Genomic DNA, 14,262 nt, shown 5'->3' on the forward strand with positions numbered 1-14,262 from the left:
GTTTGAAAACCCTACTAAAGTGTCTCTTGGATACTCCTAATATTTTGATCTGAAATTACAAATCCTAAATGGTTCCAAAGAACTCAACTAAGTGAATCTAAAATCTGTCTCTGTCTCTGTCTGTTCCCTGGCAAATCCTAACTAGAAAGTGAACAGAAAAGAAAGTTTTGGGGAATGCAGTTCGTGGGTTCTCTTTTGCAATATAAGAGAAACCTTAGAAAGAGATGCTGGGTGTTGCCAGATTGACAAGAGACCATTCGGGAAAGCATGTCTACAAACTCTCCCGAGACCTGGGCTTCTCAATAGTAGCACTATTGACATTTTGGATTAAATAATTCTTAGTTTTGTAGGGCTCTCCTGTGCCTTGTAGGATGTTTAGTAGCTTTCCTGATCTCTAACCTGTAGATGCTGGCAGCACCCCTCCCTGCCCCTCTCTTTTCTTGGTTGTAACAACTAAAATATCTCCAGACATTATCAGAGGCCTTCTGGGGGAACATAATCATCCCTAGTTGAAAACGACCACCTAGGGAATCCAATTTTCTCCTATGAATTAAATTACCTTATAGATGCTGATAATACTATAATCCATTTCAGTCATTATCTCTTTCCAAAATGATAGCTCTACATCTCCAAATGCCTACCAGAGACATAAGTTTAAATATTTGCAAATATCTCAAATTCAGTATGTCTAAAACTGCTCATTATCATGCCCTGAAAATATAGTCCTCAACTGTATTCTAGAGGTCAGTGGATGGCCCCCGATCTCACTTAGACGTACAAACCAGAAACCTGAGTATAACCCTACTCTTCTCCATTACTATTAACTACTGTATGCAATAAATCACCAAGTCCAATTAATTAATTTAGACCAGGGGTGATCATTCTTCATTCAAAAACTATTTACTGAATGCCCACTGTGTATGAGGCATTGTGCCATATGCTAGAGATATATCTAGAAATAAGTCACACATAGTTCCTGCTTCAATGAAGTCTTGGTAAAGGAAGATAGGAAAAAAAGTAAAGGTCCATAAAAATTATGGATTATGATCAACATAATGAATAAAGCAAAGGGCGTGAAAAATGCAAGGTGTGATGGTATTACATATGAAACAAATTTTTATAACAGACATCAGGCAACAAAGGATAATTACTGAGAGCTGAAAAACAAATAACGTAAGCCCCATGATTGCCCCAGCTTACCTAGATTGCTTTGAAGCCATGAGTAACTCAGTCTACTTGAGTCAAAGATAGGAAACTGAGGGTTTAGCGAGGTGGAGGGACAGAATATTGAAGAGGAGACAGATGCCTGCAGAGAAAAAGCTGGAGATCTAAAGTGGGTTCTCCTAGAGTATTCAGATAAGAAATGATCAATGTAGGCATGAGAGGAAACCACCTGAGGCTGGAGAAAGAACCATTTAAGAATTAGAGGAAACATTCCCTGGCACTCCGCTAGGGCCAGGAAGGGTGCTTGTTCCCACCAGCCAGACTAGAAAATTTTGAGATTCAAAGGCCATTGAGTAGATTACAAAAAACAGTGTTGCCTCAATAGTAGGGAATAATTAACTGTAGACTAAGCAAAGCAGACATGAAAGAATAAAACTATTTTAAAGTAACTTAATTCTTCCAAAAATAAAGATCAAGAGTATTTCATGGAATAGAGAAATATTCGAAACCCAAAAATGAAAAGAAGCAGGAATATATGACCCATAATGAAGAACTCAATCAATCAGAAGAAATCGACCTAGAACAGACACACGTTAAAATGTGCAAACACATCAAAATGATTGAGTGTATGCCATCTATTGAAAAAGATATGATGATATTTTAAAAATAACAGAACTTCTAGAGATACAAACTGTAATTTCTAAAATGAACATATACTTAGTAGGATTGGCATCAGATTAGACATTGTGAAAGAAAAAACAGCTAACTTGAAGACATATCAATAGAAAGTCAAACATAAACTGAAGAAATAAGTATCTAAAAAAACAAAGCAACATCAAATTGTGATACATACAAATTCCAATGGCATCATAAATTGTAGTTGAAGTCCCCAAAATGGTTTTGGACATAAAGATAACTAAACAAATAATAGCCAAAAATTTTCCAAATTTGATAACAATAAACTTACACATTCAAGAAGTTCAACAGACTAACCAAGAAGCATCATCAAACTGCATAAAACCATTGCTAAAGAAACACCTTGAAAGGTGTCAGAAAAAAAGAATCATACATTCAAGAAAAAAAGATAAACATTAAAGTAGATATTTCATTAGAAACAATGCATGTGAACAGACAGTGGCGAAATATAATCCTTAACCTAACATTCTATATCCAGTGACAGTATCTTTCAAGAGTAAAGATAAAATAAAGACTATTTTAGACACAGAAAATCTGAAAGAATTAATCCCTAGCAGACCTGTATAAAGGAAAGGTCAAAGCTAGTCTCAGGCAGAAGGAAAATGCTACCAGATGGAAATCTAGATATGAACAAAGGAATGGAGAACACTGGAATTATGAACTAAATTGGTAATTATATATCACATTCTTTTCAATTTTCTTAATATGTAACTGAAAAATTAAGCACGATGATAACAATACATTGTGGGTTTTATAACATATGCATAAATAAAATGTATAAAAATAGCAGCAGGAAGGCTCTGAATGTAAAAATTAAAATATAACTAATGTGAGGTTCCTATATTGCAAGTGAAATGATATAATACCATTTGAAGGAAGACTGTAATAATTAAAAGTTGTGTAACGTATCAAAGAGAAACCATTAAAATATTTTAAATGGAAATAGTTAATACCAAAAAAAAGGAGATAAAATAGAATCTCAGAAAAACAATCAATTAATCCAAGAGAAGACAGGAAAAGAGGAGAAGGTGAACAAAGTATATGTGGTAGAAACAGAAATCAAATAGTGGGATGATAAACAGAAACCGTACCAGTATTACAATGATCACATTAAATGCAAATGGCCTGAACACCTCAATTTAAAGGCACCAATTATCAGACTGAATAAAGAGCATGAACTATATATATAGAGAACCATATATATAAAGAGTATGAACTACACATACACACACACACACACACACACACACACGAAAAATGTCCTTCAATTATTAAGACACAAATAGGTTAATAGTAAAAGAATGGGGAAAATATACCAGGCAAACGACATGAACTAAAACAGAGGTGGAGTAACCAGGCTCACCTGTGGACTCTGACGCTATGCCTGCCCATGGACCCTGGTACCATGCCCAACCATCTGCAGACTCTGGCACTAGGACTGCCTGCCTGTGGACCCAGGTGTCTGACCAACACATGGGCCCTGCCAACCGGCCTGCCCAGGATCTCTGGGTGGGCACTGATAACGGGCTTTCTCTTTGAAACAATACCTTGTGCAAATGTTTGATCTGGATACCTGCCACCAAGCTAGTAGGTTCAACCTCGAAATATTTGTTTTGAGTTCTCTCACAGCTTTCCATTTCTTCTTTTCCCCTTCTAAGTCTTGGTTGGCCAAACCAGTATGAGCGCTACAAAGAAAGCCAAAATGTAATTACCAAAATGAGCATTAAGAAACGAAGCACTCCATCTGAAAAGGCCTATAACAAGCAAATGAATCAGTGATCGAAACGTCCCAACAAAGAAAACTGCAGGACCAGTTGGTTTCACTGGTGAATTCTACCACAACATTTAAACAAGATAAATAAAAATCTTTTTTCAAGCCTTTCAAAAAGTGTAAGAAGAGGAAATATTTCCTAACTCTTTCGAAGCCCGATAATGGTAACATGAGGAAAGAAACTACAGAGCAATATTCTTTATGAATACAGATATAAAATCCTTCAACCAAATGCTAGCATACTGAATCCAATAGCATATCAAAAGGATTATACATCATGACCAAGTGGGATTTATCCCAGGAATGCAGTGGTAGTTCAACCTATAAAAATCAATCAATGCAATATATCACATTAATAGAACAAATGTAAAAACCCACATATTTGTTTCAATTGATGCAAACAAAGCCTTTGACAAAGTGTTTCATGATTTAAAAAGAATGCAGAAAACTAGAAATAGAAGAAAACTTTCTCAAAATGACAAAAGACATTTATGACAAACCTATAGCTAATATTATATTCAGTAGTGAAAAACTGAAAGCTTTACCTCTAAAATCAGGAACGAGATAAGGATGCCTGCCTCCACCCCTTCTATTCACCACTGTACTGAGAGTTCTAGCCAGAGCAATGAAGCAAGGAAAAAAACAAAAGGCATCCAAATTGGAAAGGAAGACGTAAACTATCTATATTTGAAGGTGACATGATACGCGTATTTCTACATATAGAAAAGCCCAAAGAGTCCTCCTAATACACACTACCAGAGCTACTAAACTCAGTAAAGATGCAGGGTGCAAGATCAACATGCAAAACTCAGCTGTGTTTTTACATACCATCAACAAACAATCCAAAAAGAAAATTAACAATTCCATTTACAGAAGCATCCAAAAGAGCAAAATAGTTAGGAAGAAAGTTAACTAAAGAGGTGAAAGACTCACACACTAAAAGCTATAAAACCGTGCTGAAAGAATTTAAAGAAGATATATAAATAGAAAGTCCGTGGACTGAAAAATGTTTTTCATATGGCAATACTACTCAAAATAATCAACAGACACAATGTAATCCCTATAAAACTTCCAGTGGCCACTGTTGCAGAAATAAAAAGCTGACACTCAAGTTCATATGGAACTGCGAGGGACAGTTCCATATGAACTTGAGTGTCAGCTTTTTATTTCTAATAGTCAAAACAATCTTGAAAAAAAGAATAAAGTTGAAGGACTCACACTTCCAGATTTTAAAATTTACTATAAAACTACAGCTATCAAAATAACGTGGTACTGGAGTAAGTATACGTATATAGGCCAAACGAATAAAATTGAGGGTCCAGAAATAAACCCATACATCTATGGCTAATTGATTTTCATCAAGTGTGCTAAGACCATTCAATGGGGACAAAGAGTGGTGTTGGGACAACAGGATATCTACATACAGAAGAATGAAGTTGGATCCCTACCTCTTGCTACATAAAAATTAACTCAAAATTGATCAAGAATTTAAATATAAGAGATAAAACCACTAAACTATTAGAAGAAAACATATGGGTAAATCTTCGTGATCTTGGATTTGACAATGATTCTTTAGATATGACACTAAGTTCACAAGCAACAAAAGAAAAATGGATAAATTAGATTAAATCAAAATCAGAAACTTTTGTGCTTGAAAGGACACTATCAAAAGAATGAAAAAACAACCCACAGAATGGAAGAAAAATTTACAAATCATGTATCTGATAAAGGTTCTAGTTTCCCGAATATATAAAAAGACAACCCAATTAAAAAATGGGCACAGGACTTGAATAGACATTTCTCTAAAGAATATATACAAATGGCTAACAAGCACATGAAAAGACCTCAACATCATTTGTCATTAGAGAAATACAAACCAAAACCACGAGATACCACTTTATATCCACAAGAATGGTTATAACAGAAGAAAAAAGGAGAATAACAAGTATTTGTGAAGAAACTGGAACCCGGGCACATTGCTTATGGAAATGTAAAGTGGTGCAGCCACTGTGGAAAACAGTTTCATGGTTCCTGAAAACATTAAACGTACAATTAGCACATGAACTAGCAATTCTACTCTTAGGTGTAGTTCCAAAAGAACTGAAACAGATATTCAAATAAGTACTTGTATAGAGATATTCATAGCAGAACTATTCAAATAGCCAGAAGATGTCCCATGTATCCAACTACAGATTAATAAAGGAATTGCTCTATATATATACAATGGAATATTATTCAGCAACCATGGATAAACCTCAAAAACACTATGCGCAGTGAAAGAAGCCAGACACAAATGGCCACGTATTGCATGAGTCTGTTTATAGGACAATCCAGAACAGGTAAATACATATAAAAAGAAAGCTGATTAGTGCTTGCTAGGGGCTTAGGATAGGGAAAAATAGGATGTGACTTCTTAATGGATACAGGGTTTTATTTTTGGGTAATAAAAATATTTTGCAACTAGATATGTGCATGTACATTGTAAATGTACTAAATGCCACTGATTTGTCTGCTTTAAAACGGTTAATTTTAAGTTATGTGAATTTCCTCTGAATGAAAAATTGAAATGCGAAAAAGAAAAATGAGGCACTGAAAGAACTTGGAAACGCTTTGGCTTGGTTTATTCTGTTAGATAGAGAAAGCTGTAGTATACTTTCAGGGATTCTATTCTGTAACAAATTTATGTACGATTTGAATCCCCAGGGTTTAGAAGCAAAAACTCTTTTTAAATGCTAGTGTTTGAGGAACAGGAACAAAATGGAATTACTCAAAAATCAGGTCCCAGCCAATGCATTTATGTCACCTGGTCAGAATATCTTCTTTGCAATGTATTTTATGCAGAAATGGTAAGGGAGCCCCGAGGGCAAAACGCAGATGTTCCCCTACTCTAAGTACACTGGTCTAACAGTTGAAAAGAAGCAAGTGATGAGAACACAGATGCAGGAAATACCTAATCCTCTTCTCACTAGGATCTAAGAAACCATCCCATATTAATTTGGCTGGGAACAACTTGTACAGACACTTCTGGTTTCTTTATTCTCCAGTCGAATCCACTATGTACCACTTGGCTGAAGAAGGGTTGTATTACTCGCAACTTTTAATGTAGGGGGTTTCAGTGTCTTATCCATAGATATTGTGCATTTGCATACGTGGAAGCCTTAAAGGTATATCAAGAAATAGCTGGCATTTGAGTACGGCTGGAATACAGATGAAAATGATCCTGTGCCTAACCTTTTAATTTGATTCTAAATATTACGAAATAGGCTCCTAAGGACTATGGCCTTTCACAGTAACAACGGCATTAGAACTCACCATAAGGAAAAAGTACCACGGCTGGGGCACGCCATACTTCCCTGGAAAGACAGTTTCTACATACCAGGTCACAAGGCCATATAAGAAAGCATCAAGTAAAAGCATTCCCAATATATAGCCAAAGATGAGGTTATCCTCAAGGTTGGCTGGTGTCCAAAGGTTATCCCACTTAACACCAATTTCTGAAATAAAAAGGAGATATTTACCATAGATGACAGCTCTGTTATTGAAATAGCAAAGAAAAAAAGTTGTTGATACTCTAAATTTTGCCACTGTGAATTATTTGTTGATACCCTTAGTATGTAAGTCATCTAAGAAAATGATGGCATATGTAATAACATTGGTTTCTTCCCTCCCCACTTCAACACCTACAAAAATAAATAGGAATGACTGAGATACAGTCAACAACTAAAACAAAAATAACAATAACAAAAAGGTCAAATCAAAAGCAGATCTACTAGATCCTATCCTTCCACTTTATCCCTCATGCTAAGTTCCCGCTGAAATAACCAAGATATACAAATTTGGACAAATATTCAACAGCAGTAGAGACAGATACTGACTACCAAGCAAAAGAGAAAAAAAAGTTTTGCTTATACAACTGATAGAAAGGAGAAAAAGGAAGTCACCAAAATAAGACAAGCAATCCTTTGTTTCTCTACTTACTCTATTTCCAGAAGGAATGCAGTACAACTGAAAAAAAGATGAGGGCTTGTAGTAAACTCCTAATTCAAAGAGGCAAGACGTGAAGATGATAATGGCCCATGAAACTCATTCCTTCAACATGAGCCCTCCCTTTCCTATAGACCTGTATCATGAGAAGAATATTCATGAACATTCTGTCTTTGAGAAAGCTATAAGAAAAGGTAATAGTCTGAGATAAAAAGTGTTTAGTAGAATTAAAAATGATTATCAAAATGAAAGCCATTTTGAGGCAGTGAACAGCAAATTAGAAATCACAGGAAATAGAATATAAGTTTCAGAAAGTCTACCATAACTTGAGAAATTCTCTGCTCAAAATGCATGAGCAGTTCCTAAGGGAAAATAAATAATGTAGAAAGAAAACAATCACTAAATAAAATAAAATAAAATAAAATAATCTGATAAAAAAACTGAATTAGACAACTAAAAGTGTACATCCTGTTGCAGATCAAGCCAATAAAAACCCCATATTCACTAGATCGACTCTACTAAATTTTTAATGCTTCATGTATAAAATAAGACCAATGCGAGAAACCACAGAGAAATCATATGTATGTTCTTCTAACTGGCTACTTGGAAGGAGAGTTTTGTTTACAAATGAGAAAATTAGATATCCCCAATCCTTCTCATTCATCAATAAGTGCAATGAAATTCTCACTAAATCCCAACAAGATTTTTCATAGAATTTGACAAAGTGATTAAAATTCAAGTGGAAAGCAAAGTGACAAGAATTAACTGAAGAACAGCAAGGTATGGGTACAAGACTAACAGATATTAAGACCTGTTATAAAGCTATAATGAGTAAAACCATTGTAGTATTAACGCAAAAATAGACTGAAAAAGATTAACAGAATGGAAAAGATCAGCAGAAACAGATCCACGCATATATGGAACCTGATATAAAAAAAGGTGGAATTAGAAACCGGTCGAGAACAAACTATCCAATAAATGTGTAATAGCTTGATTTTCATACTGAAAATAAAACTAAGTTCTTAACTCACAACAGAAGTATCAATTCTATGCTTATTGAAATCCCAAATTAAAAATAAAAATATATAAGTTTTAGAAGAAAATATAAGATTATTATCTGTGTGACTCTGGGTATGAAAGGATTTCTTGAATAAGACAAGTGTACAAACTAAAGGAAAAGACTGACAAACTTGAACACATTAAATTAGGGAAGCTAACAGCGCAAATGTCATTTTGGAAAGGAAGTCCATTCTAAAAAGGAAGAGAAGGAGGAAAGGCACCCCTACCCCAAGAAAGGAGTGAAAGTCAGGGACAGAGGACAGGTGCATGGACCCTAGGTTTTCCTGTTTCAGGGAAACCTGGAGAAATGTTCAGGTGGGACCATGGAGAAATCATCCAGCACTGTGTGATGGTGGCATCGGTACTGGCGGTGAGGCACTAGATAAACGGGCCTGGGGCGGTGCTACTGGCTCCTTGGACCTTAGAAGTCAGACAGAGCTTGCATAACTTTCCACGTGTTTGGAAGGCCAGAGTCTCAGGGAGGGCCGGGAAAAGGCAGAGAACTGTGTGGGGACTTGAAGGCTGGGGCAAGGGGCCAGACCGCATTTCTAACAGATGAGGTACCAGTACATCGTCTACATGGGCTGTGTGTAATGAGTCACACTTCAGCTCAGGCTAGGTACTCTATTATAGAGGCAAGAGACTCAGAGGACACCACATAGATTTGGGGTCACCATTTCCATCCACTGTAAGAGGTTTATAAATCCCCAGCCCTGCACTTATAATCTTGAAGAATACCTGTCTGAAAGACTGACTCATTCAGAAGAACCTGAATAAATCATTGTGTTAGACTTACATTACATTTATTTTCTTCAGCCCAGTAATGTAGAGTTTGGAGGAAAATTAGTTATAGGAAATAAAGAAGCTATACTTGCTTTTTACATGGTATTGTAATGTATTATTGGGAAGGATATAGGAAAACTCATGTGCTATTGAAGAATAAACTGGTCTTCTCTTTTTGAAGGTTATTGTAATAGCAATCAAAATTAAGCTATAAATACCTTATAAGAGCATTTTTGTATCTAGGAACTTATATTAGCATGCACATTGTACAAGCAAAGATATGTGTACTATTGTGGGCAACAGCAAAAAAATTGGAAATCACTTAAATGTGTATTGATAGAGAACTAGTTAATTATAATACCCCTTCACATGGAATATTTTACAACTTTGTGAAAAAATGGAGTATATCTCTGTGGGAAGAAGTCTAATATATAAATAGTACTAGGTGAATGTAGCAAGTTATAGGTTAGATTATTTTAAATTATTTTACTTGAGAGTATAATGTAGGTTTTGTGGAGAAATGAGAACTTTTTAATTTTTCACACTTAAGGTTTTTTTTTACAGTTCACACAACTGCCTTCATATTAAATAAACAAATCTGGAGATAAATGATTTTTATATAACATTTCTTACCTCCTCACCCACTGTACCACCCATACTGCCTTACTCTACATTTCTAGGAATGAAATAACAAAGGCAAAATTTGCCAGGCAAACACTTACCTCTTATTTCCAACTTGAGCAGAAGATTAACCCCCAGTGCTAATGCAACATTTGAGCTGAGACACGAAGCCACCTTCTTAGTAAGGGTTATCCTTCCATAGTTTTGAGCAATATATCTAAATGGAAAGAAACTGGCAAAATATAGGATGCTTCCGGCAGAAGCAACCAAATGGACTACAAATAAGAAAGAAATTGTAAGGTCAGTTTAAAGCAATATGCAACAAATTACAAATAACTTTTTATGCTACAATAAAGGAAAAGAACGCAAGTTGTGTGAGGGAAGGAAATGTCTTTCTTTTTTACCCTTGTATCACCAGTGTCTGGCACACACTACATAAGTTCAGTAAACATGTGTTGAATGGATGAATTAATGTATATGGTGCATTAATGTATAAGGTATTTACCATGTGTGATAAATATTTATGGTTATTTAAACAAAGATTGGCCCATACATGTGCTACAGAAAATTTCTTTTCCTTTCTAAAATTTATTCATGATCACTTGGCTTAAGAAATAAATGCACACCTTCACTATTAACATAAGTTGAATATACTTAGTGTTTTCAGAGTTTAAAATTATAAGTAGAATAAGAAGCAATTGATGAAGTTTTTAACAGATGCTTCCCATCTAAAGCATGATATTCAAAAGAAAAAAATGGTTGAATAAGTAGATAACTACTGAGAGTTGGATGTGATGAGGTCTGTAAGTATGGGATCCTAGAGACTAGGAAAATTATTCTTGTCAAGCTTACCATCAAGAGGATATAAAATCAATATTGATGAAAAAAGTAAAAACACCCAAATAAAACTATAATGTTATAAATTACTTTTTTTCTGTAAATCGCCTTATTGAGGTATTACTAACACACAAAAAGCTATAATATTTAATGTGAACTCGATTGAGTTTGAAAATAAATATACACCCATGAAACCATCAACACAATCTATGCTATAAAGAAATCCATCACCTTCCAAATTTCTTACTGCCCTTGTATTTTTTGGTATAAGAATACTTAACATAAGACCTACCCTCTTAGCAAAATTTTAAGTGTACAATACAGTACAATTTGCTACATATAGGCACTACGTTGTACAGCAGATCTCTAAGATTCATTCACCTTGCATAATGAAACAGTGTACCCCTTGACTAATACCTCCCTACTTCCCTCTACCCACAGTCTCTGGAAACCACCATTCTATATCTCCTTCTGTAAGTGTGACTATTTTAGATTTCTTATAAAAGTGGTGTCATGTACTATTTGTCTTTCTGTGTCTGGCTTATTTCACTTAGCATAATGTTCTCCAGGTTCATCTGTGTTGTAAATGGCAGAATTTCCTTCTAAGATAGAATAATATTCCATTTTGTGTATATACCACATTTTCTTTATCCATTCATCTGTCAAAGAATATTTAGGTTGCTTCCATGTCTTGGCTGTTGTGAATAATACTGTAATGAACATGGGAGTGCAGATATTTCTTTGAGATACTAATGTAATTCCTTTGGTTATATACCCAGAAGTACAACTGCTGGGTCATAGGGTAGCTCTATTGTTAATTTTTTGAGGAACCTGAAAACTGTTTCTATAGTGGCTGCACCAAGTGTACATTCTCACCAACAGTGCACAAGGGTTCCCTTTTATTCACATCCTCATCAATATATGCTATCTTTTGTGGGATTTTTTTGGGTAATAGCCATCTTTACAGTTGTGAGGTAATATCTGAATTTCAGTGTTACCACATTATAAAATTTAAGTTTAAATGTCAAGTTAGAAATATATCACAAGGCATTTAAAGAAACAAGAAAGTAGGGCTCATCCAAAGGAAAGAGAATAAATCAACAGCAATAGTCCCTGAGAAAGATCAGATGGTAGACTTACTAGACTAATAGTTTAAGATAAATGTTCTAACGATGCTCCCAAAACTAAGGAAGATGAAGAGGAGCCCAAGAAAATGATGTATGGACAAAACGGAAATACCAATAATATCGTAGAAAACATAAAAAAGAACAAAAAAATTTCTGGAGCTGAATAATACAGTAAGAGCAATGAAAAATTCACTAGAGGGCTTCAAAATCAAATTTTCATAGGCAGAATAAAGAGCTGGTGAACTTGAAGACAGTACAACTGAAATGATTATTTCTGAAGAATATAAAGTAAAAAGATTGAAGAAAGGTAAACAGCATAGGAACCTGTGGTACACCATGAAGTAGATCAACATATGCCTTGTGGGAGTTCAAGAAAAAGAAAAGAGAATGAAGGAGAGATTAAATGAAATAGTGGCTAAGAATTTCCCAAATTTGATGAAGACATGAATATAAACATCCGAGAAGTTCAACATACTCCATGACCATGACCTCAAAGTGACCCACATGAAGACACATTATAATCAAACTGTTGAAAGCTAAAAGCAAACAGAGAAAGCAGCAAGAAGAGGTACTTGTCACATGTAAAAGATCCTCAATAAGATTATCAGTAGACTTCTCATCAGAAATCTTGGAGGCCAGAAGGTATATTTGAACTGCTGAAGAAAAGAGAGTGTAAATCGAGAATTCTTAATGCAGATTTCTAGTCAAGAAGGTGAAGTAGATAAACATTGTGCTGGCCTCCTCTCACAGCCTATCAAAATTATGACTAAACGACAGAACAACCATCACTGAGAATCACCTGAAGTCTAGCTGAGTCCTACAACTAAGGACATACAGAAGAAGCCACCCCAAGACTAGTAGGAGGGGCGGAAATGCCGAACGAGCTGGTCTCATAAGCACGTGTGGAGGTTAAAAATTGGGAGGACTATCTTGGCTGCGGAGGTCTCAGTGGAGGAACAAGGGGTCCCAGTCCCACATCAGGCTTCCCAGCCCAGGGTTCTAGTGCTGGGATAAGAAGTTCCCACAACTTCTGGCTGTTAAATCCAATGGAGATTGTGGCTGAATTAGACAGAGGGCTGATGGAGAGCCAGGGGTTCCTCTTAAAGGGCTTGTGTGTAGTCTTACTCACTGATGGACTCACTCTCTCTGAGCTCCAGCACTGGGGCAGCAATGCCAGGGACATGCAGTTTTCTCCCAGACAGAAGTGCTGGCTGAAGCCACCACTTTCCTTTGTTGAGCCCTCTCCTTTCCAGTGTGCAGACACAGGAGGCAACCATATCTGAGTCTTCATCAACCTGGCTAACACTCATCACCCTGCCCTAGTGATTCCTTGAGACTCTGCCCCACCCAACTTCTGGGCTCATCCAAGCCACTTCCAGTGGCTTTTCCAAACAACCTATCTTGATTCATGGAGCAGATGTTCCTAAAATCTCTCAAAGGTTCACAAACCTCAAGTAAGCAGCATCTGGTCTTGGCGTGTCCTGTACCTGTCACTGAGCAGCCTCAAGTCCAGCACTAGCAGGAGCCAGCCTCAGTTCATGGCTTGGCCTCTCTAGGCACCTCTAAGCCCAGAGCCAGTGGTGGCCACCTGAAGATAGCTTGGTGGCTCATGCCAGATGGCCCTAGAAAAGGAACAGGCTGCAGCTGAACTTGGCCTATCGTGGGGCCTTGGGCCTAGCACACCCGGTGGCCAGCTTCAGACCACTCTGGAGCACCACCCAGGGCTGCATCTAAAGACAACACACCCAAAGGGTGGACTGGGCAGGCACCAGAGTTCTGCTACAGTAAATCCCACTCCACAGAGTCACTGTTAATAAATAGAAATGCAATTGATTTTTTAATGTTGATTTTGAATCCAGCACTTTACTGAATTTATTAGTTTTAACTTTTTTTTTTCATGGAGTCTTTAGGATTTTCTACATAAAAGACCATGTCATTGGCAGAGATAGTTCTTCTTTCTTTCTGATTTAGATGCCTTCTCTTTTTCTTGCCTAATTGCTTTGGCTAGGACTTCCAGTACTATGCTAAACAGAAGTGGTAAGAGTGGGTATTTTTGTCTTGTTCCTGATCTTAGATGAAAATTTTTTTTTTTACTGTTAAGTTTAATGTTAATTGTGGGCTTCTATATATGGCCTTTATTATGTTGAGGTACCTTTCTTGTACACCTAATTTTTTGAACACATTTTCATGAAAGGGTACTGAATTCTTTTCAAATCCTTT

At 36.2% G+C, this 14,262-nt stretch overlaps 1 protein-coding gene across 1 annotated transcript in view; it reads right to left on the reverse strand.

Annotated features, from left to right (window-relative positions):
* Nucleotides 1–14,262, reverse strand: part of LOC120584557 (ATP-binding cassette sub-family A member 3-like) — a 109,670-nt gene that overhangs the window by 70,300 nt on the left and 25,108 nt on the right. The window contains 3 exon segments of the mRNA XM_039840262.1: nt 3,408–3,545; nt 6,944–7,125; nt 10,180–10,353. Coding sequence (XP_039696196.1) covers nt 3,408–3,545; nt 6,944–7,125; nt 10,180–10,353 — 494 coding nt within the window.

This window comes from Pteropus medius, unplaced genomic scaffold (genome assembly GCF_902729225.1).
Source record: "Pteropus medius unplaced genomic scaffold, Ma_sr-lr_union100, whole genome shotgun sequence".
Taxonomy (NCBI): domain Eukaryota; kingdom Metazoa; phylum Chordata; class Mammalia; order Chiroptera; family Pteropodidae; genus Pteropus; species Pteropus medius.